Below are 24830 nucleotides of genomic sequence, written 5' to 3' on the forward strand. Positions count from 1 at the left end.
AGTCAACTTGAGGATTTGTTGGAGAAGAAGTTTATTCGTCCTAGTGTATCGCCGTGGGGTGCACCTGTTTTGTTGGTTAAGACACAAACCAATCATTCCTTTTCCTTCTTTCTAAGGGCAATGTTATTTCTGCTAGAACGCATAGTAGGAGATCCCTTATGCAAGAGCGAGAACGTTAACTCCGCCCAACTAAAAAACACAACAACAAACAGAAAATCGTGAGCCGAGCTACGGTAACTCTGATTCCTGAAAAGGATACGTAGGCAGCGGGGTAGGACCCGTGCGAGTACAATTCTTTATTTTCCCTACATTTTGCATTCATTTGCATGTTGGCATAGACATATTACACACCCTTTGGATAGAAACAAACATAGGTGGATATCATCGAGTACGATGGGCGCGAGGGGTGCTAATATCTTCCCATTGCGTAACCGACTCCCGTACCTAGATTCTCTGGTCGCAAGACCCTGTTCCTTCCTTTGTTAGGTTTCTTGATATTCCTTTCCATTATGGGATAAATATATTGGTGGCGACTCTGTTCATTTTTCGCGAGCGTGCGATAGAGAGGTGGCTGGAAAATTTATTCTTGATACAGGTGGGGCTGGAAAAGTTAATCTTGACGGGCTGTTTGATTCCGCCGTCAACAATTTTAAGGGAAGGTTAATCGAAGGTAGCACGCAGTTGACGTCTGATTCGCGGGCTGTTTCGGCGGCTGTTCCGTGTTCTATGGCAGCAGGGGATACTGAAGCTAAAAATAAGAAGGTGAGATATAAAAAGATGGTGGAAATTGGTGGGAAGAAGGGGTTTGTGGACAGGAGATGGGATGTGAAGGATAGAAAAACACTTAGAAAGGGGGGGTTTGAATAAGTGTAGCTTTAAAAACTTGACAGATAAAAATAAATTGCACAGTTATTTTTATCCTGGTTCGTTGTTAACTAAACTACTCCAGTCCACCCCCGCAGAGATGATTTACCTCAACTGAGGATTTAATCCACTAATCGCACGGATTACAATGGTTCTCCACTTAGTCAGCAACTAAGTCTTCCAGAGTCTTCTGATCACACACTGATCACTCCAGGAACAACTGCTTAGATACCCTCTAAGACTTTCTAGAGTATACTGATCCACACGATCACTCTAGTTACAACCTGCTTAGATAACCTCTAAGACTTCCTAGAGTATTCTGATCCACACGATCACTCTAGTTCCTTACAACTTAATGTAATCAATTCTAAGAGTATTACAATTGCTTCTTAAAAGCTATAATCACAAACTGTGATATTTCTCTTAACGTTTAAGCTTAATCTCACTAATATATTACAACAGCAATGTAGTGAGCTTTGATGAAGATGAAGATTCTGAGCTTTGAGTTTGAACAGAGTTTCAGCAAGTTAATATGAGTTGTTTTCTTCAGAATCGTTAACCTTGCTTCTCATCAGAACTTCATATTTATAGGCGTTGGAGAAGATGACCGTTGAGTGCATTTAATGCTTTGCGTGTTCCGTACAACATCGCATTTAATGTTATACGCTTTTGTCAACTACCTCGAGCCTTGTTCACGCTGTGTCTACTGACGTAGCCTTTAATAGCTTTTAACGTTCCTTTTGTCAGTCAGCGTAGCCTGCCACTTGTACTTCCTTCTGATCTGATGTTTGTGAATACAACGTTTGAATATCATCAGAGTCAAACAGCTTGGTGCATAGCATCTTCTGATCTTCTGACCTTGAAGTGCTTCTGTGCGTGATACCATCAGAACTTCAGTGCTTCTGATCTCATGTTCTTCTGATGCTTCCATAGACCCATGTTCTGATTCTGCTTCGACCATCTTCTGATGTCTTGCCAGACCATGTTTTGATGTTGCATGCTGAACCCTTTGAGACAAAGCTTCTGAGCGCTGAATTATGCATACTCTTTATATATTTCCTGAGAAGGAAATTGCATTGGATTAGAGTACCATATTATCTTAAGCAAAATTCATATTATTGTTATCATCAAAACTAAGATAATTGATCAGAACAAATCTTGTTCTAACAATCTCCCCCTTTTTGATGATGACAAAAACATATATAAATGATATGAATTTGCGATCAGAAAGAGCAGACGGCAAAAGACAAATTACACAGCTATAGCATAAGCATATGAATATGTCTCCCCCTGAGATTAACAATCTCCCCCTGAGATAAATAATCTCCCCCTGAAATAAATACTCGAAGAACTTTAATAAAAGACTTCCCTGATTATTTCGGTAGAGACGATCACATAAGCTTCTGTCTTCAGAGAATTCATAGCTTCTGACTTCTGCTTCCATTGGACAGCTTCAGAACTAGAATTTCTTTAGATCCCTAGAACACTCACAGCTTCTGATTCTTGCTTCCATCTAGGACAGCTTCAGAACTTGAATTTCTTTTGATCTTCAGAACATTCACAGCTTCTGATTTCTGCTTCCATTTAGGACAGCTTCAGAACTTGAATTTCTTTGATCTTCAGAACATTCACAGCTTCTGATTTCTGCTTCCATTTAGGACAGCTTCAGAACTTGAGTTTTCTGGATCTTTAGAACATTCGCAGCTTCTGATTTCTGCTTCCCTCGGATAGCTTCAGAGCTTTGAATTTCTACCAACATCACTTCATGCTAGATTTGTATCAGAACATTGTTGAATGTACCAGAGCATCATCAGAGCATCTCTACATCCTGAAATGTTTCAGAACAAAAACTAAACGACAAAAGTCAGCATGAACGAGTCAGAACATAAAATGTATATTAGAACACATGATATGTATCAGAGCCATATAGGCTAAAATAATGTGTCAGAGCAAATAGAATTTTGTCAGAGCAAATAGACAAATATGGATCAAATTCTATTATCAGTGCTTCTGATTCATTCTTCTTTCTTGCTTCTGATTTCTGAAGCTTGACAGCACTCAGCTTGCTTCAGTTTCCATGAGTTTATTCTTTTTACAGAATAACACTACTTATGGTTTTGCTTCTTGTGTTTGCTTTGAAGATTCTCTTCACTTCTTTATACCTGCAAAACACTTAAACCATATAGAACTTGCAGTTCTTGTTAGTAAATGCAACTGATTAAATCAAATCATTTATCACATATTTTCTCCCCCTTTTTGTCATATCATCAAAAACAGAAAAGATTCAGAGACAAACAGAACGAAACACACGGAGGAAGAAGATGATTTCATTTAAGTTCAAACAGCAGGTACAGAAGTACATGAAGATAAGTAAGATCAGATGCACAGAACCAAAACAGATGCAACGAAAAGAAAGAAACAACATAGACTCAATCTAAGATGGCCCTAGCCTTGACAAGATCTTGGCCAGCATCTCTTTAACCTCATTGTTGTGTCCTTCTTGCCTCACCATGAAAGCGTTATACTTATCATTGAGTGAGCTTTGCTCATCCTGTCTCTTCTGAATTTCTTCCAGAGTCCTTGCAAGACGAGAAGATTCATCAGAAGAAGCTTCACAGCTTCTATCCACAGGGATGACATGTTGATCTGCAGCTTCCATAGATAGATCATTTGCAGGGATTTCCTCAACAGGAACAGTTTTAGCAACATGATCTTCAGCAACTGCTTCTTGCATAGAAGCATCTCCATATTCTGCAGCAGGAATTTCCGAGTCTCCATTCTCAAGTGCCTGAAGAATGGCAGCTAGATTCCTGGGAGCAGAAGGACCTTCAACTTCTGGTGGGTCAACAACTTCTGGAACGACCAAGCTTGGGTCTTTCTGAGAAGGGTTTTCCCTCAGATAGTTAAAGAGAGTCTTGAAATCTCCAAGAAGAACAGGATAATCAGGAATCCAGATAACAATATCCCTGCATGGATTTGCTTCCATTTCAGCAGCCAGTCTTAATTGTTCCATCTCATCCAAGAAGGGCTTCTCTTCCAACAGATGTCTTCCTCTGAGACGAACAAACCAGAAGTCTTCATAGTTTCTCAGAATTCCACGAGGTCGTGGGGCAACAGCTACACAGGCTTCCTGAAGTTCTAAAAACAGAGCATCTGATTCTTTTCGAAAGATCCTCCAGAGGTTCCACATAGCAACATCACTCAATCCAGAACTTTCAGCAATTCTGAGAGTATCAAAGATACTTCTGAGATTCCTCTTTATTTTTTCAAAAACTACACCAATAGGGTATACAGGGCGGAATTTTATTTGGGTTTTTGAAAAGGCAGGGTTGGAAGTGAAGTACGGATGAGGTTCTCTATCCAACCTATAAGAAGATTCTGCTTCAGTATCAGAATCTAACACTACCACTTCAGCTTCAGGACGAGGCTTGGGAGTGTAGTTGCAATCACGGAGCAGCTGCTCATGTGATGCAGAGGTTGGAAAAGGAGAATCACAAAGATTGTTTTGAGAGGTGGAGGGAGTATGTTCAAAGGTGGCATTGGGAGAAGGTTGAGATGGAAAGAGAGTTTGAATGGGTGGTATATCCAAAACATGATCATCAGCAGCTTGGTCAGAAACAAAGTTAGTTGAGGATGAAGGAGAAGGGATGGAGGCATCTGGAATTGGTGAGAGAGAAGGAGAATTGGGTTTGGTTGCATGAGAAGATGGCGGTGTAAGAACATGGACAAAAACCGGTGATTCTGATGTGGCTTTTTCTGGTTCAGGTGTAGGGACAACCTCTATTGGTGCAACTTCTGAACGAACAGCAGGAACAAAATCAGGTTCAGAAATGCATATACCTTTGGAACCTCTCAGAAAAGCTTTGGCCACATCCTCAGTCTTCTTCTGCTTTTTACTCTTCGGCTCTTCAATAATCTTTGCTTTGCCTCTAGAGATTTCTTTCCTTCTGACATAAGCCAGAACTTCTGGTTGATTCTCAGCCTCTTGAGCAGCATTTTCTTCATCTGAGCTTTGAATAATCATCTTCCTTTTTCTGGTTATCTTCTTCTTAACAATTTCAACAATCTCATCATTGTTATTTGACTTCTTCTTCTTTTTCTTCTTCTCAGCTTCCTTCTTATTCTTCTCAAAATCAGCAGATACGGCCTTAACAACTTTTGCAATCACTTCTTCTGGGACTACTTCATTTTTAGTGGTAGCAGCAACTTTCTTTGCAACCTTCACTTGATTAAAGGAGGGATGATCAAACTTTCTTTTGGTTCTTTCTTCCTTCTTGCGATTCACTTTAATAGGAGCACCTTTGTCTTGATCTTTAAGACTCTTATCCTCTTTTTGTGACTTCAGATACTTAGTTCTGACTTCAGGTACCTCACTATTGAAGAAGGTTTCAAAGTCAGCTAGAACTGGTTTTCTTCTGATTCTTGTTCCAGCTAGAGGTTGAGGAACTTTGAGGATAGTGTCAATTATTTTCATCTTCTTTAAAGAAAAAGCATTCAGACAGGCTCCAGAGGTGACAGCAAGGTCTTTGATAATACCTTCAGACTCCAGACTCTCAACAATCTTGGAATGCACCAGAAGGTTTGTAATAATTCTACCAAAAGGAATGATTGTTCCACCATTTTCTTTTCTGAAAGCGTTTCTGTAATCCTTTACTGCTTTCCACATATGGTTGAAGATAATGTAAATCGCATCAACCTTCTTCTGAGTGGCAATGCAATAAAGAATATACCTTTGATCATTATTGATGAAATCTGAGGCATGTGTTCCTTTCCTATGGTAGAAGCACCCAAGAAGGATCTTTGTCCAGATTCTGTAGACATCTCTCAAATCCTTGACGTGTTTTGTTTTCTTGACATTTGGATAGAGAGTGGATAGAACATCTCCCAAATCTGCCCTTTGATCAAACTCAAAAACCCCTTCAGGGTTTTTCAGATCAAACATCATTCTTAGGATGTTTTCAGTAATAACAACAAACTTTCCATGGACGAAAGAAAGTATAGATTTTGGAGCAACCACAGCATGTGCCCAGAACTCCTTGACAAGATCCGGATAAACTGGACCAACGAACTCAGCAAACAACGAGGTCCATCCTTGAAAGATGATGTCTTCTTTAAGGTGAAATTGGTTTTCTTCAATGTTGTCAAAGTCAACCATGAGTTCACACAGAACTTCCAATTCATCTTTAGGAATGGAGCATGCAACAACAGGGGTGAGTTCCTGGTTTGTTTCATTATGAATATGGAGAAGAGTAGATGAACCAACAATTTGAGATGAGGAAGCAGCCATTGAAACAGAACGAACAACTAAGAGGAACAAATTCTGGGTTTTCGGTTAGGGTTTTAGAAACGACTAAGAAGATTTCAAAAGAGAGTATGCAAGAAGAAGGAGAGACACGGAGCGAAAAAAAATATATGAGATGATTTGAAAAGAATATATAGAGACGGATTTGAGAAAGAAAATAATAAAAAATATAAACTGAACAGTTCCAGAATCAAAAGAAATCAATTTTATTAAATGATGAGTGACGTAAGGAGAGAGAACGTGGTAAATGAAATGATTTATAACAGTTACCTAGGTCGGCGTCTTTTCAAACTGCACGCTTTGTACTAACCGTACAGACACGTGTTCATCATCAGATAATAGATGACAGCTGTAAATTTCAGAATAGACTTTACGCCTTCAGATTCTGATCACTGCTTCTGATATGATCAAGTTTCTCTTCTAGAAACACTCCTTCTGAAGTGTGCTGATATAAATCTGAATGATCTTCTGATCCATTACTTCTGATATACACAGCTTCTGGAGGTTCACTTCTTTGTTCTGCAGCTTCTGATACGACAAAATTGTATCTGCAGAAATTCTTAAGCTGCTTTGTTTCATCAGAAACAAGTTTATCATCAAACCAGATATTTATAGATTCGTCCACACTCAATGTTTCAATATTGTATATTCTGTAGCATTTAGAGCATTCAAAGTAATCAAGAACGAAACACCATTGCTTTAGAAACAAACAAGACAAATGGTTTCAAGACTAATAAACTTTCTTTTCTGATCTCCTACAGACATAGTTTCTTCAACAGAGTTAAGTATCAGAACTTGGAAGACAGTCCTTCTTCCCTTCAAGTGTTGAGACCAACTTGAGTCCAGGTGAATTGACATGTTGACTTATATCTTCTTTGTTGCCAAGAGAATCTGCAAAAGAAATAGTCTTTTTCTTTGGTACCCACATCTTCTTGGGTCCTTTCTTGTTAGTTCTCCTCAAGTTCTGATTGAACTTAGGTTTAACATTGTAAGCAAAAGGAGGAACAGCATGATAATTCTTAATGTGAGTTTCATGATATTTCCTAGGTTGTGTCACATGCTTTTTGGTGTGTGTTATGTGAAAACTTTGAGCATGTGAAGTGTGCCTAATATCATGGGAGTGGCCATACTTGAACTGATCATACAATGGCTTGTATGTGAATTTCATTTCATCAACAGGTTCAAGTTTGTATGGGGTTTCACCCTCAAAACCAATGCCAACTCTTTTGTTTCCAGACACAGCATATATCATAGAAGCTAGCTGACTTCTGCCAATACTTCTAGATAAGAACTTCCTGAAACTTAAATCATATTCTTTCAGAATATGGTTTAGACTAGGAGTGGATTTTTCTGAATCAGAAGGAGATCCAACATTATTGGATAATTTTAAAAGTTTTTCTTTCAATTCAGAATTCTCCAACTCAAGCTTCTTTGTTTCAAATTCAAATAGCTTTTTCAGCTCTTTGTATTTGAGACTAATCTGAGACTTGAATTCCAGAAGTTCAGTTAACCCGGAAACTAACTCATCTCTAGTAAGTTCAGAAAATACCTCTTCAGAATCTGATTCTGATGTAGATTCTGATCCGTCATCTTCTGTCGCCATCAGCGCACAGTTAGCCTGCTCATCTTCAGAGTCTGAATCATCTTCTGACTCATCCCAGGTTGCCATAAGACCTTTCTTCTTATGAAACTTCTTCTTGGGATTTTCCTTCTGAAGTTTTGGACATTCATTCTTGAAGTGTCCCGGCTCATTGCATTCATAGCACATGACCTTCTTCTTGTCAAATCTTCTGTCATCAGAAGATTCTCCACGTTCAAATTTCTTTGAATTTCTGACGCCTCTGAACTTCCTTTGCTTGTTCTTCCAGAGTTGATTTAGCCTTCTGGAGATCAAGGACAGTTCATCTTCTTCTTCAGATTCTGATTCTTCAGGATCTTCTTCTCTAGCCTGAAAAGCGTTAGTGCATTTCTTGATATTTGATTTTAATGCAATAGACTTACCTTTCTTTTGAGGTTCGTTTGCATCCAGTTCTATTTCATGGCTTCTCAAGGCACTGATAAGCTCTTCCAGAGAAACTTCATTCAGATTCTTTGCAATCTTGAATGCAGTCACCATAGGACCCCATCTTCTGGGTAAGCTTCTGATGATCTTCTTTACGTGATCAGCCTTTGTGTATCCCTTGTCAAGAACTCTCAATCCAGCAGTAAGAGTTTGAAATCTTGAAAACATCTTTTAAATGTCTTCATCATCCTCCATCTTGAAGGCTTCATACTTCTGGATTAAAGCGAGAGCTTTAGTCTCCTTGACTTGAGCATTTCCTTCATGAGTCATTTTCAAGGACTCATATATGTCATAGGCCGTTTCCCTGTTAGATATCTTCTCATACTCAGCATGAGAGATAGCATTCAGCAAAACAGTTCTGCATTTATGATGATTCCTGAAAAGCTTCTTCTGATCATCGCTCATTTCTTGCCTTGTCAGCTTTACGCCACTGGCATTTACTGGATGTTTGTAACCATCCATCAGAAGATCCCATAGATCACCATCTAGACCAAGAAAGTAACTTTCCAGTTTATCTTTCCAGTATTCAAAGTTTTCACCATCAAATACCGGCGGTCTAGTATAACCATTGTTACCGTTGTGTTGCTCAGCAGAGCCAGATGTAGATGCAGGTGTAGACTTTGCAGTTTCATCAGCCATCTTTTACTGAAGCGTTTTTCTCTTCCTGAATCTTTTCTAAACACGGTTAAGTGCTTGCACCTTAGAACCGGCGCTCTGATGCCAATTGAAGGATAGAAAAACACTTAGAAAGGGGGGGTTTGAATAAGTGTAGCTTTAAAAACTTGACAGATAAAAATAAATTGCACAGTTATTTTTATCCTGGTTCGTTGTTAACTAAACTACTCCAGTCCACCCCCGCAGAGATGATTTACCTCAACTGAGGATTTAATCCACTAATCGCACGGATTACAATGGTTCTCCACTTAGTCAGCAACTAAGTCTTCCAGAGTCTTCTGATCACACACTGATCACTCCAGGAACAACTGCTTAGATACCCTCTAAGACTTTCTAGAGTATACTGATCCACACGATCACTCTAGTTACAACCTGCTTAGATAACCTCTAAGACTTCCTAGAGTATTCTGATCCACACGATCACTCTAGTTCCTTACAACTTAATGTAATCAATTCTAAGAGTATTACAATTGCTTCTTAAAAGCTATAATCACAAACTGTGATATTTCTCTTAACGTTTAAGCTTAATCTCACTAATATATTACAACAGCAATGTAGTGAGCTTTGATGAAGATGAAGATTCTGAGCTTTGAGTTTGAACAGAGTTTCAGCAAGTTAATATGAGTTGTTTTCTTCAGAATCGTTAACCTTGCTTCTCATCAGAACTTCATATTTATAGGCGTTGGAGAAGATGACCGTTGAGTGCATTTAATGCTTTGCGTGTTCCGTACAACATCGCATTTAATGTTATACGCTTTTGTCAACTACCTCGAGCCTTGTTCACGCTGTGTCTACTGACGTAGCCTTTAATAGCTTTTAACGTTCCTTTTGTCAGTCAGCGTAGCCTGCCACTTGTACTTCCTTCTGATCTGATGTTTGTGAATACAACGTTTGAATATCATCAGAGTCAAACAGCTTGGTGCATAGCATCTTATGATCTTCTGACCTTGAAGTGCTTCTGTGCGTGATACCATCAGAACTTCAGTGCTTCTGATCTCATGTTCTTCTGATGCTTCCATAGACCCATGTTCTGATTCTGCTTCGACCATCTTCTGATGTCTTGCCAGACCATGTTCTGATGTTGCATGCTGAACCCTTTGACACTACAACAAATTTGTCCTTTAGCAGCGCATCTACGAAAGCGCTTTTGGGAAAAGCGCTGCTATAGGTTGCGCAAAAAACAAAAATAAAAAACAAGGGAAAAAAGCGCTGGCAAGGGGGGGGGTACGAGAGCGCTTTCTAAAAAGCGCTGGTAAAGGGGGGGCTACGAGAGCGCTTTATAGAAAGCGCTGGTAAAGGGGGGGGGGGGGGTACCAGAGCGCTTTCTAAAAAGCGCTGGTAAAGGATGGATACGAGAGCGCTTTCCAAAAGCGCTGGTATAGGGAAAATTAGGTATATGGTACGAAAGCGCTTTTAGAGAAAAAGCGCCGGTATAGGTATACCTATGAAAGCGCTTTTGAAAAGCGCTTTAGTAGCTCATTTTAAAATTAAATTTTTTAAAACAAATTAAAACAAACGCGCGTTCTGTATTTCATTCTTCATTGTTTCTTCATTGTTTCTTCACTGTTTCACAAACCCAGTACCGTCGCCGCCAACCTCCACACAGCCGTCATCGTTCTTCTTGCCAACCGCCGCCGCCGTCGCCGTTCGTTCTTCTGCTTCGTTCACAGCTTCGTTCTTCAGCTTCGTTCTTCTGCTTCGTTTGCAGGTAAATCTTCTATCATCTTTCACTATTTTGTTGTTTCTTGAAACCCTAATTCTGGAAATGTGAGGTTGAAGATGAAAGTGAGGTAACAAGGATGAGAGTGTGAGGTTTCAAACCCGGCCCTGTTGTTGGGTTTTGGTGATGGTGACGCGATTTCAGAAGCAGATGATGATGATGATTTTACGGTGAGATCTTTCTGGTTTTTTGTTCGTTGAGTCTCTCTTCTTCCCTTTCAACAATTTCTGGGTTTTTTCTAGGTTTGATGCTTGATGAATATGATGAACAATGTTCTTTCTTTTTTTCTTCAAACGATTTCTGAAGGTTTTGTGTATTTGGATGATGATGATGTTTGAAATTTTTTTAGGGTTTTTGTGATGTTGGCTCAGCTTTTGCTTCTCATAATTTGTTGTTTTGGTATAATGGTTCATACTCAATTATTTTAGTGTTTGGCCTTTTTTGATATAAGGAATCTGAAAAGTGATCATTTATATATTATTTAGTAACTGAAGTTTGTTAATTTTTTATTTGCTCAGTCACGTAAAGTTCCTGAAACTCCAAAAGAGCTGATTGAATACTTACTTGACAATGAAGCTCAGGATTTTGAATTTGAGATTGCCAGAATGAGACCTCGGTTCGTATCGTAGTACTTTTCTGAGTGAATGTGATTTGTATTGTACTTGTATTCTGTTGTGATGGAGTGTTTTGTTATGCAGATTAAACGAGGAATTCTTTTCGGAATTAAAATCTGAGTTAGGGCAGATTCTATTTGCGGTTAACAAAACCCCGGTTGGTTGGATTCTATTTGCGGTTAACAAAACCCCGGTTTGAATATTCTCAATCAAATTAGTCATTGTAGATTTGTCATTATGAATGTCAAGGACTATTTTAAAATATCAATGTAGTTTCACATATTCTAGCACTTTCACATATTCATGCTCTATAGTTTTTTTTTTCACAGTTGCAAGGCAAAGGTTCTGCACCTTTAGCTCCAACACTAATTACGTTTTTCTATTGTAGGTTGAGCTTCAAAGTTTACTTCTAAGTTTAATGTGAATGTTGTGTAAATAATCACGTTTTTCTATTGTAGGTTGAGCTTCAAACAGTGGATGGATTGGTAAAGGATAGAACACAATGTGCCCCTTCCGATTATGTTCCACAGAATATGAATCAAGTAATGTACCCCGAAGTCGTCTTCTGTGGCAGGATCGTTCGGGGTACAGTTATTTGATTCATATTCTGTGACACAATACAACATAGCTCAGGTGACTACTGGTTCTCCACTAAAGCATCAATACAACATAGCTCCAGATAATACAGGAAGCGTACATTGGTTGCATAAGAACTCGGAAGTTGTTTCCCATTTAGTTGTTTTGGTTTAGAAACATGTGAATTGGTTTAGTTGTTTTGGTTTAGAAATATATATATATATATATATGTATTTTGATTTACATTAATGGTATATAATATAATACTTTTTTTGTATATAATCGATATCGATTATAATGGTATATATCGATTTGAAATGATAAATTATAGGTTCATGAAAAAATACTGCCAAAAAATAGTAAATTACAGGTTCTAAAATATTGCTGCCAAAAAGTGCAGGTTTAGAAATAATAAAAAGCATAAAAAAAAAAAACGCAACATACGAAAGCGCTTTTGAAAAAAGCGCTCTTATAGGGGTGCCTACCAGAGCGCTTTTTCCTGAAAAGCGCTCTTAAAGGGGGGGCCTACAAGAGCGCTTTTTCCATAAAAGCGCTCTTATAGGGGGGGCCTACCAGAGCGCTTTTAAAAGCGCTTTCGTAGCCTATAGCAGCGCTGGCTTTGGCAGCGCTTTAAAGCGCTGTTAAAGGCCAATAAAAGCGCTTTTAAAGCCCTTGAACGGCGTAGTGTGAGACAAAGCTTCTGAGCGCTGAATTATGCATACTCTTTATATATTTCCTGAAAAGGAAATTGCATTGGATTAGAGTACCATATTATCTTAAGCAAAATTCATATTATTGTTATCATCAAAACTAAGATAATTGATCAGAACAAATCTTGTTCTAACAGGATGGAGGTGTTTTAAAGGTGAAACGGGGGAGGAGCATAAGAAAAAATAAGAAGGTTAAGTGGAGTGGGATGAAGGAATTGAAGCAGACCGCATCTACGTCTGATTCGATAAATTCTTTTGGAGTAGAGAATTTGGAAGTTTATGGTAAGCATAAGGAGGAATCGATTATAAAAAGGAGCAACGTAAGACAATGAGGGTTTTTGGAGGGTGATATGGGACGTAAACTTTGGTCAGCTTTTGTGGCGTTGGGAGTGGTGAATGAGGAGGGAAGAGATATTTTGTTGGATAGGATTGAGAAACTAAAGAAATGTGAAGTGAGAGTGGAAGGTAGGAAGGAGTTAAAAGATGGTCTGAAATGATAATTGGGTCATTGAACATTAGAGGAGAATGTAGTGCGTTAAAGATAAAGAGGGTGAGTTCCATAATAAAGAAGGGAAAAGTAGTTATTTTCATGATTCAGGAAAGAAAAATAAAAGACTTTAAAGACGTATTTGCTAAGAGCATTTGGAGTGGGTCGGAAATTGGATATTCTTTTTCTAATTCCAACGGTTCTTCGGGGGGTTTGGTAACTTTATGGAGGGTTGATAATGTGGAGGTTGTTAATAGTTTTAAAGGGGATGGTTTTTTGGGAATCAAAGTCAAGTGAGATAGATATAAGTGGTATTATATTATTAATGTGTATTCTTCTTGTGATTTGGAAAAGAAGAGGAGGTTGTGGAACGAATTGTTAGCGTTGAAGGAGTCTTTTAAGGACGAAGAGTGGATAATAGGAGGGGATTTTAATGCAATTAAAAATAATAGAGAAAGGAAGGTAAGGATGGTGGTGGTGAATCAAAATGAAGTGATGCTTTTTGCGGAGTTCATTCAAAAAAGTTCTTTGGTGGATATGCCGTGTAAGGGTAAGAAGTTCACGTGGTATAGTGGAGATGGTAAGTCCATCAAATCTTTGACCGATTTCTTATGTCGGACGAGGTGGTGAATAGATGGGGGGTGATTGGGCAATTCATTGGCAAGAGAGATATCTCGGACCATTACCCAATTTGGTTGGTTGTGGATGATGTTAATTGGGGACCAAAACCATTAAAATTCAATAATGAATGGTTCTCTTTAGATTCCTTTTATCCTTTTGTTGAGAAGGAGTGGAAGAGCCTTGTGGTGGATGGAAGGGGGGGGACTATGTCTTGAAAGAGAAGTTGAAGCTTCTTAAATCAAAACTAAAAATGTGGAATTTAGAGGTGTTTCGGAGATTTGATTTGGAGGTAGAGGAGGATGTGAGGGATATTAATTTATGTGACGAGAAGGTGGAATTGGGGGATGAGAATTTGCTTTCGGAGGTTGTGCATAAAAGGAGGGAAGCAACTCATAGATTTTGGAGGAATTTGCGGATTAAAGAAAACATGTTTCTTCAAAAGTCGAGGTTGAAATGGTTAAAGGAGGGAGATTCCAATAGTGGGTTTTTTCACAAGGCAATGAAAGAAAGAAGGAGAGTTAATCACATTGGTCTGATTCTCTCTTCGGGGGGTTTGTTAGAATCGATGGGAGAAATAAAGGAGGAGGTTTATTGGCACTTCTTTAGCAAGTTCAAGGAGATAGTGGATAATAGACCGTTGTTGGACAGTATTTTTTTCAATAAGGTTAGAGATGAGGATGTGGCGGATCTTGAAAGACCATTTTTAGAAGAAGAGATAAAGGAGGCTATTTGGAGTTGTGGTGGTTCTAGGAGCCCGGGACCGGATGGTTATTCTTTCCTTTTTATTAAGAGGTGTTGGTCCTTTCTAAAAGACGATTTTGTGCGTTATTTTAATTCTTTCTATGAAGGTGGTTCTCTTTCAAAGGCGGTAACATCGTCTTTTCTTACGTTGATCCCTAAATCGGATAATCCTTTGTCTTTGGATGGCTATAGATCTATTTGCTTGGTGGGGTGTATGTATAAAGTGGTCGCGAAGTTGTTGGCGGGTAGATTGAAGAGGATTCTTGGTTCAATTGTTTCCCCGTGCCAAAGCGCTTTTGTACCGGGAAGACAAATGCTAGAAGGTGTTTTGGTAGCAAACGAGGTGGTGGATTATGCGAGAAAAGAAAGCACGGATTGTTTACTTTTTAAAGTGGATTTTGAAAAAGCCTATGACAATGTGAGTTGGAATTTCTTAAGGTATCTTTTTAGGAGGATGGGTTTTGGCGCAAAGTGGAAAGGATGGACGGAGAAATTAATTTTCAATAGCAACATGTCGGTTCTTGTTAATGGTAGTCTAACGAAAGAGTTCGAGGTGGGTAAAGGATTGAGACAAGGTGACCCCCTTTCGCCGTTTCTTTATGTGTTGGTCGCGGAAGGACTTACGGGGTTGGTAAGAAAACCCATAGAGATTGGAGAATTTGAGATCTTTTCTATTCATCGTAGTGGTAACATCGATATTCTTCAATTTGCAGATGACACTTTGTTGGTGGGGAAAGGGACTTGGAAACAAGTTTGGGCTATCAAGGTTGTGTTAAAGGCTTTTGAGTTAGCATCGGGGTTGGGCATTAATTATCACAAGATCAAATTGATTGGTATTAATGTGAATAATGCGTTCTTGGAAGCCGTATCAAATGTTCTTTCTTGTAAGGTCGAAGAGAGTAATTTTTACTTTCTTAGGATACCGGTGGGGTTTAATCCGAGGAAAGTTGAGACTTGGAGACCGATCATTTCCAAGATGAGAAAGAGGTTGTCGGGGTGGAAAAATAGATTTCTTAATTTAGGAGGAAGAATAACTTTATTGAAGTCTATTTTGAGTTCTTTAACCGTATTCACTATGTCCTTTTACAAAGTGCCGAAGAAGGTGGAGAAAGAGCTAACGAGTATCCAAAGTAGCTTTCTTTGGGGAGGTATGGATGAGAAGAGGTGTATTCATTGGATTAGGTGGAGGTATGTAACTCAACCTTTTGAAAAGGGGGGGGGGGTTAGGGGTTAAAGACATTATGGATTTTAATTTGGCTCTTTTGAGTAAGTGGATGTGGAAGATTCTTCAAGGAGTTGTTCTCTTTGTTTCAAAATTTTAAAGGCTCGGTATGGTGATTTAGCGGTGAAGATTTTGGGAGGCGAAGTATCTTCGAAATAAATGAGGAGGGCGTCCTTTTGGTGGAAGGATATCGTTAACATAGGGAATAAATCTAATCTTGATTCTTTTGCTTCCTCTTGTAGGTTTTTAACTCATAATGGGTTTAATACTCCATTTTGGGAGGCGGATTGGTTAGAGGGGATGGTTTTGAAGGATGAGTTTCCGGATCTGTTTGAGATGTCGCGTTTAAAAGGGGTATCGGTGGAGGCTATGGGGGGTTGGGTGGATAGTGAGTGGAGGTTGGGGGACTTAGGTATTCCGGAGGATTGGTTGGATAATTCTTTAAGGTTGGCCGATTGGGAAAAATTAAGGACTATTTTGGAGGCTTTTGGGAATTTGGGTGAGGAGAAGGATGGAGTGGAGTGGGTGCCCAATAGCGGTGATGGCTTTTCAGTTGCTTCCTGCTATGAGGTTTATGCGAGCAAGCGTATTTTATATGGTCCTAATTGTAGATTTTATGAGGCGAAGGGGTTGGTTCGGAAGTCAGAAGTGCCTTTCAAGATTAAGGCTTTTGGGTGGAGGCTTTTAGCTAATAGGCTTCCAACAAAAGATCTTTTGGTGCTAAGAGGTGTCTCGATTCCTTTTGATAATTTAAAGTGCTCTTTTTGTAGATTTCATTTGGAAAATCGGGATCATTTTTTTTTTTTGCTTGTTCTTATGTAAAGAATATTTGGAAGGAAATAGCGTTGTGGATAGGTAAAGGGGGGATAGAGAAGGAGGAGAGCTTGTCGAGTTTTATGGATTGACACTCGTTTTGTAAATCAAAAAAGATAGATGTAAAGAAGTTAGATATGGTATGGTTGGCTACGACGTGGTCTATTTGGTTGGGTAGGAATGGGGTTTGTTTTAGGGAGGAGGATTGGAATTTTGATGACATGGTTTGGAATATCAAAATTCTATGTGTGGAGGTGGTCTTTTTGTGGAGAGATTACTTATTACAATTATTCTTTTTACGATTTCGTCAAAGAGCCTTTGCGGTTCTTGTCGTAATTATAATTGTTTTGTAATTTTTCTTGTAGGGCGTTCGCCTTCTCTATTGTAAATAGATTGGAGAACCCTTAGTTCTCTAGTTTATATAATATCTTGTTTACTAAAAAAAAAATAATAATTACCAGAGCAAACTACATATATTTTTAAAGATGTCAGTGATGGCTAGAAGGAACCTGTACAATTAAAATTAAATCACATAAAATGAAGTTATAGATATCCTTCAGCATAGAGATATTCACATTCGAATTTGTGAAGTAGATTATGGTAATTTGCAATTAAAATATTTTATAACAGCAAATTAAGACATGATTGAACAATTCTAAAAGGTATGTAAAATAAGATCAAACTGTATGTCACAGTTTGTGTATGGTACAAGGATATATGCTATTGAGGTTGTGAACAAGGACATCTGAGTTATTACACTTCTTGTGGTATATAAGTCTTCAATGAGAATCCGTTCAAGAATGTCATTAGTGTTAAGACTGGATATTGATGCGGATAAACTTACCAAGGCAGCTGGAATGAGATGAACATATGCTCTAGTAGATGACGGTTCCAATCCTTAAACTAAAAAATTATTGACATCGTAATAATTGTAAAGAATAAAGATGAGTGCAACAGTCTCTGGTTAAAAAAGCATCTTGTGAAGTATCAACATTCAACAACTATTTAATGAGGATGTCCTCCAAAGCATCTCTGGTTTGTAGGAAAATATATGACTATAATAACCCAGCTATTTAATGAGGAGCTTTAAAAATATAACTCGGCATTTAAAAACATTACTTGATCCAGGGAATATTTAACAGGTTCATAGGTGTCGGCAATCCTTCTGATGGTTCCATGGCTAGAAGAAAAAGAACCAGTGATCTGGTGGAAGATGCCATAGTCATTATTAAAGCTTTCACATGTTTCATAGCCTGCCACGCTGCCAAATATGAAACCAATCAAGCTGGAAAATTGAAACAAAGGCATATTGATCATAACAGAACCATATGCCAAAAGGTCAGACTAGAGTATGGATCACCTAGCTCAATAATGTTAGATCTACAGGAATCAAGCATTATCAGTGCTTCTGCCGTGGTTGATAGCATCTTTATCAGGTTTACCATCATCGTATAGCAGCCTACCAACTATCAGATTATGTTAATAACAGAATCTCACCTACTAGAAATTTCTATAGGATTAACACTTAAATAAGATGCTTAGGTAGTTCATGCGTCTCCAATGTTGTATTGTCTATGATTTTAAAAGTATATTTTCTAGGATTTTAAGAAAGAAAAAAAAGTAATTGTTTAATTTTTATAGATTATTTATATATTAAATTGAAAAGAAAAAATAATATACTTTCTTTAATATAATTTACAAAAATTATGTATTCTTAACAAATTTGCAAGAATAATTTTTAAAATTTTGCAACTATTTTAAAAAGTGTTTTGACATATATTATTTGGCTTTCAATTTTTGTTCATAGTAGTCTTTATTTTGTTGATATATTTTCATAGTATTCTTTGATATTGTAGCATATTTTTCTTATAAATATAAGGTAATGTTTAAAGTGGAGTTTTTTTTCTCCAACTAAGTTAATATTATATCTATTAATCAAAATAGTATATGACATTTTTTTCTCTAACTTAATTTATTTATGTATTAAAATTTTCTTTTAAAAAAACAATTAAAAATTATATCTTTAAATCATAGGATTTTCAAGATAGGATACTGCTGAAGAGAGAAACCTGAGGATTTAAAATAGATAAAATTAGATTTTATTTATCTTATAAATTTAATGTTTTAATGTATTATTAATAATATAAAAATAAATATATTGTTTATATTAAAATGTCATAAATTAATTGCAATATTCTAATTTTAAATGAAATAAAAGTGAGTTAAAATCATAGCATATAAGAATAATTTAATTTATTAGAATTTTCTATGTTTAAATTCTTTTTAATTTTTAAAAAAATAACTTATTTTTACAATTTGTTGTTTTAAATATAAAAAACTGCAACTCTATAAAATGGGAAGATGAACTCAAGTGGGTGATTAACAGAAACAAATGCAAGGGTGCTAAAGCAAAAAAATTATGTTGTGCGTTCGCTGAGATGGTTTACGCCTGTTCGAGATTTAGAAACATCCATTGTTTTGGCCAATCTTTGAAGAGTGAAGCTATTGGACCGCAAATTATTGAGATGACTTTATACAGGTGATGAAATTGAAACTCATCTGTTAATTTATTTGTGAACTTGGATGGCTAGATCTGTTGATCGTGTATTGTTTGTTTGACTTGAATAAAGTATTTTCTTTCCAAAAAAATATATGAAAACTATCTTTTATTAAATTAAAAAAATTACTATTATTTTTAGAAAACATTTAAATCTATTAAATTTTTTTGAAAAAGAAAAATTTTATTTTAAAAAAAATATATATTTTACATTTGTTTAAATTAAAATAATTAGAATGTAACACAAAATAAAATTCTTAGCAAAAGCCACATAAAAAAAATTTCCTGCGAAATTACCTGCGGATTTGGTAATGTAGTTAGTATTTTATTCGAAATATATTTTCTGCAGCAAAATCTGCAAGATTTCCTGCAGAATTTTCTACAAAATCTTGATCCGCAGGAAAATCCGCACGTTTACTTGTGAATTATTTTTCACATGTAAATTTTGTATTTCTAATGTTATTAACCATTTGTTTTATGCTTTTAACAGCTGCTGTCATTTCTCTACAATCCTCTCTTATGCTCTCTTTTTGTGAGGAGGATGAACAAATGGATCACAATCACATGATATATATACTTGCCAGGAATAGTGTTTCTGAATAACAACCAAGCACTCTTTCAAAGCCTTTATTATTTTTGTTACATAATGTACTAAAAATTTCTGAAAATAACGAATTGTCTCTTTTATTACAATTAAAATTAAAATGACTCCCTCTTTTAGATTCTTTATAAATTTTCTTAATTAATTATACATATTTATATTTTATTTTTTTAATATTTATTTTTAAATAAAAATATGAACTCCCAAAGAATTTAAAATTTTATATAACTTTTATTCTTTAACATCTTTTATAAAATTTACAGAAATTTGAATTTATGTAAGGAATGCAACGCCTAAGATATTTTTTAATCTTCTTTTAGATTCTAAACAATTTAAGAAAGTGATTATTAAGTCTTGCATACAAGTTAATAGTCAGAAATTATGGATGGAAATTTGAGGTATAGGTGGTCCACCATGATAAGTACCATATTAACTTTGTTCACTTCTAGCACTATACCAACCAAATTTGTTAGTAGGGCAATGGAATAACTCAAACCACAAGTGATAAAATAAAACTTTGATCTTCTGAATAACTAGTTAATAAAATATAAGCATCTCTTTTTACAAGATATTAGAAATTTAAGAAAGAGATGAAATTTACTACTTAAAACCATGCTTAGAGCAATCTAAGTCACCTCGCAATCACACATTCAAGTGATGATCATCCGATTAAAACTGCACAATTGTGATTTAAAAATATAATTTGAAAACTATAAAAAAGAATTAAATTTGTTTTTTTTGCCGTGCAATCAAGATTCAACCGTTTATGACCCGTGAGAGTTGGCCTAGTGGGAGGGTGCTTAGGTCTCAAGGGTATGCTCCCCTTGAGGTCCTGAGTTCGAAGGAGCCTAGGACCAGCTTTCGGACCCTACGTGGGGCAGTAACCCTCTCGGAGCCTAGGACCAACTTTCGGACACTACGTGGGACAGTAACCCTCTCGGGTGGATTAGTCAATACGGAAGGAAGGAGACCACTCTATAAAAAGTTTATAACTTCATGAGAGTGTGAATGCGATTTTTGCTTAAACTTAAAAATAAAAGTCTTGCGAGTTGCGAGGTGATTTTCGTAGTAGTCGGCTGATCCTAAATGTCTAACCAAATTAAATTTTATCCCAACTGTTTTTTTGTTTTTAATGTAGCTGTCCATTTGGCAAAGACAATTCAACAAAAAAAAAAATTCTACCTAAGAAAATTCAACAAAAAAATTTATTTTTCTCACTGAAGAAACAAGAAAGTACTGAGAAATTTCTTAAAAAGTTGTATTAGCATCCCTAAGACAGCATAAATAAGTTAAGTTGCTTCTAAGAATCTAGAATTAAATCTTAGCTCTAAACAATGATTCTACCATTCACAATATTTCATATGATCATTGTTTTAATAATATCTCCTCCACTAGCATCAGCACAAGATCAAATAATAGTAGCACGAGATGGTTGTAATTCAACATGTGGATATGTTTATATTCCTTTTCCATTCGGAATGAATAGACCTCATTGCTACGCACACAAATGGTTTGAAATAGAATGCAAATCAGACAAAAATTCTTCTCATATCCCTAAACCTTACTTGAAGTCGTTAAATCTTGAGGTAACAAATTTTCACCCGTACTCGAGCATGGTTGAGATTAAGAATCCGGTTTACCGTTCGAATTGTCATAAAAACAAAATTAGTAGCCACAGTAGTAAAACCGTTACTCTTACAGACAGTCCTTTCATATATTCACAGGCTGAGAATACGTTTCTAGCTGTGGGATGTAACAGTCTTGCTTTTCTTCAGTCAAATGGGACAACCGTTGGTGGTTGTGTATCAATTTGTGACGACAACAACAGTAGCAATTTCAATTTCAATATAGGTCGCGACGGTTGTAATGGAAGGTATTGTTGTAAGACCTCATTGCCTTCACATCTTTCAGAGTTTAACGCAACAATAAGAGGTTTAAGCGAACACAATAGTGATGGGTGTGGTTATGCTTTGATTGCAAGTAGTTATTCGTTAAGATTAGATAGTCCAATTATGAGTAATTATGAGACTGAAGAGAAATTGAAAGAGTTGAAGAATAAGGAATATGTTCCTGCACTTCTTGAGTGGGAGATTTTGAATGATATGTTAATTAATTCCACATTTCAACTACCTCCAGATTGTTATGACTCCAACGTTACTTCTTTAAGTAACAGAAACACTGGTAAGCAATGTCGATGCTCGTCCTGGCAGCAAGACGATGACTTTGACTCTCCCTACCTTGATGGAGAATACTATGGCAATCCATACATTGCTGGAGGCTGTAAAGGTTTTTCAATATCTTCCTTTTTATATTACAATATCATATCATGTTTTATTGCTCTAAGGAACAAACTAGTTTTCTAAGAAATCAATTACAAATTGTCTTGGTATAGATTCTATCTGCTTCCATGCCCCATTTCGAATTCAATTTCACCTCAACAAAAAATATATACGAGTTTTAAACTACTCAAGCTAACTTGGTTCTTTATTTCGGCAGATACAGATACAGTTCCAAAGTACTACTTTCATAAGAATAATCGATGGAAGAAGTGGGTTATTGTAGGTATGTACAAATTTCTTAAATGAATAAAAATAATAATAATAATTTTATTGCATTTCATCGAACTTGGTTGATACTAAGCTAGAGTTTGGTGAATTAACATTTAATTGGTACTTATACAACTATAGGATCCGATTAATAGAATCAATTATTTCAATTATACTCAATCAATCATAATATTTGTTTGAGAGTTGGTTTTAATACACACACATGATTTATTATGACAAATATGCAGGAATTTCATCAAGTCTCGGATCCATCGGTTTCCTCATCGGTCTACTGTTTTTGTACAAAGTTTTGAAACGAAGAATGATAAAGAAACGCAAGGAAAAATTCTTCAAAAGAAATGGTGGTTTGTTGTTGCAAAAAAGAATGTCTTCGGGAGAAGTCAATGTTGACAGAACTACTCTCTTCACTTTAAAGAATTTAAAGAAAGCCACTGACAATTTCAATAAGGATAGAGTTCTTGGAAAGGGAGGGCAAGGCACCGTTTACAAAGGCATGTTGGTGGATGGTAAAATTGTTGCAGTGAAAAGGTTTAAGGTTGAAGGAAATGTTGAAGAGTTCATTAATGAGTTTATTATTCTTTCACAAATCAACAATAGAAATGTTGTTAAATTATTGGGGTGTTGTTTGGAGACAGAAATTCCTTTGCTTGTTTATGAATTCATTCCCAATGGTAACCTTTTTGAGTATTTGCATGATCAAAATGAGGACATACCAATGACGTGGGACATTCGTTTGAGAATTGCTTGTGAAGTTGGTGGTGCTTTATTTTATTTGCACTCAGTTGCATCTCAACCAATTTATCATAGAGATGTCAAATCAACAAATATACTATTGGATGAAAAGTATAGGGCAAAATTAGCAGACTTTGGAGCATCAAGAATAATTTCAATTGAAGCTACTCACCTTACCACAATGGTTCAAGGTACTTTTGGATACTTAGACCCTGAATATTTTTACACTAGTCAATTTACAGAGAAAAGTGATGTTTACAGCTTTGGAGTAGTCCTTGCTGAACTTTTAACTGGTAAGAAACCAATATCTTCTACAAAAATATCTGGGGAATCACAAAATTTAGCTTCCTATTTTGTTCAGTGTATAGAGGAGAATATGTTGTTTGACATAATGGACAAAAGGGTCACAAAAGGAGGGGAGAAAGAACATATCACTGCAGTTGCAAATCTTGCATTTAGATGCTTAGAAATAAATGGAAGAAAACGACCAACTATGAAAGAAGTCACATTAGAATTGGAAGGGATCAGGGGATTCAATAAGAATCTTAATGCACAGCAAAATGACGAGGAAATTGAGTTTTCTGGAATTGAACAATGCCAACCTTGGGATGGATTTTCTGCATCAAATTCATTACCAATTATGAGTAGCCAAACACACTCGGAGGTTATGCACATTCTGGCGATATAATAGTTCGTTTGCTTAATTGCGTTTCTTTGGTATTAATTATTGTATCATTTTATTATAAATAAGAGTTGGCATAGGGAGGTAGTTATGGATAGTGAATTATATTAGATGTATTTAGTAAGCATAAAGTCATTTGCTTGAGGTCTTGTGTGAGAATAAGTTTAAAAAAAAGATAATAGCATTGATGTAGTTTCTCTCCTTTTATTTGTTATTTTTTTTACGTGAATGAACATATACTATCTTGAAAGTCCGTGACATTACAAAGTTATCGTGATGGTTGATTGTTAGAAGAGGTTGATCATGGTTTTAAATTGCGGTTGCGGCTGCGGATGCGGTTGCGGTTGCAGTCACTGCGGTTGCGGCTATTGCGGGTGTTGCGATGCGGAATGCGGTCGTTGCGGCGTGAATTCATATTTATAAATATAAAAAATGATATTTTATTATTTATTTTCGATTTCACATATCTTCGATTTCCTCTCTAAATTTTCATATATATCTCATTAATAATTCGTCACCCTTTTGAATATAACTAATCCTTTTAAAATATATCTTAAATCTATGATATAATAAAAAAGAAGGTAGACCAAATAATTTTTGCGAGCATTGCATAATCTCTTGTGGCCTGATGCGGTCTGATGCGGCTTGATGCGGCCGATGCGGTGTTATGATGCGGCCGATGCGGTGTTATGATGCGGTTTTTATTGTGATTTGCAATCACACCGCAATTGCGGCCTGATGCGGATGCGGACACTACCGCAACCGCAATATTGCGGCCGCATCAGGTGATGCGGTCCGCAATTTAAAACCATGAGGTTGATTCTGAAGTTGGTATATGTTGCAACAATCCAAAGATTTAGATAAAGTCTTCGGTATACCAGTACACATAAGCCCTGGAAGCACGGGGCTTGGTATATGTCCGCAGATTTATTTAAAATGTTAGAATGACATTAATCAAGGAAAAATCAAAAGCAAAAGGAGTAACAAACTGAAAGAAAAAAGAATGGAAGACCTTAGGTACTTGTTTCTTTAACTCTGTCTGGCACAGATTCTTCTCTTCTTGCGATTAATCTTCTCTCCTTCGCCTTTTCTTCTGTAATATTATGTTGTTGTATGTTCTGTTGTTTCTGTTCGTGAGTGTTCTGACTTTAATGTGTGATTTTGAGCCTACTGAGTGTGTCCGTGTGCTTTGATGGTTGCTGAGTATTGTGAGGTTGAGAGCGTTTGAGTGTGGGATTGTTGTTGTCTAAACGTGAGCTGCGGTGAGAAGGATTTGTGGTTTTC

General features: G+C 36.6%; 1 protein-coding gene across 1 annotated transcript; it reads left to right on the plus strand.

The window, feature by feature from the left end:
• Positions 1–20899: 20899 nt before the first annotated feature.
• On the plus strand, positions 20900–23657 carry LOC131642411 (wall-associated receptor kinase-like 1). Its single transcript, XM_058912660.1, has 3 exons — positions 20900–21851; positions 22062–22127; positions 22360–23657. The coding sequence occupies exons 1-3, from the start codon at positions 20900–20902 to the stop codon at positions 23550–23552; spliced, it is 2211 nt and encodes a 736-aa protein (XP_058768643.1). The 3' UTR covers positions 23553–23657.
• Positions 23658–24830: the final 1173 nt, after the last annotated feature.

The sequence above is a fragment of the Vicia villosa genome, unplaced genomic scaffold (assembly GCF_029867415.1).
Source record: "Vicia villosa cultivar HV-30 ecotype Madison, WI unplaced genomic scaffold, Vvil1.0 ctg.004963F_1_1, whole genome shotgun sequence".
NCBI classification, from domain to species: domain Eukaryota; kingdom Viridiplantae; phylum Streptophyta; class Magnoliopsida; order Fabales; family Fabaceae; genus Vicia; species Vicia villosa.

Coding starts and splice junctions, on each gene's coding strand:
- LOC131642411 (XM_058912660.1), top strand. CDS start 20,900: ATGATTCTACCATTCACAATATTTCATATGATCATTGTTTTAATAATA. Junction 21,852..22,061: donor CATTGCTGGAGGCTGTAAAG/GTTTTTCAATAT, acceptor TTATTTCGGCAG/ATACAGATACAGTTCCAAAG. Junction 22,128..22,359: donor GAAGAAGTGGGTTATTGTAG/GTATGTACAAAT, acceptor ACAAATATGCAG/GAATTTCATCAAGTCTCGGA.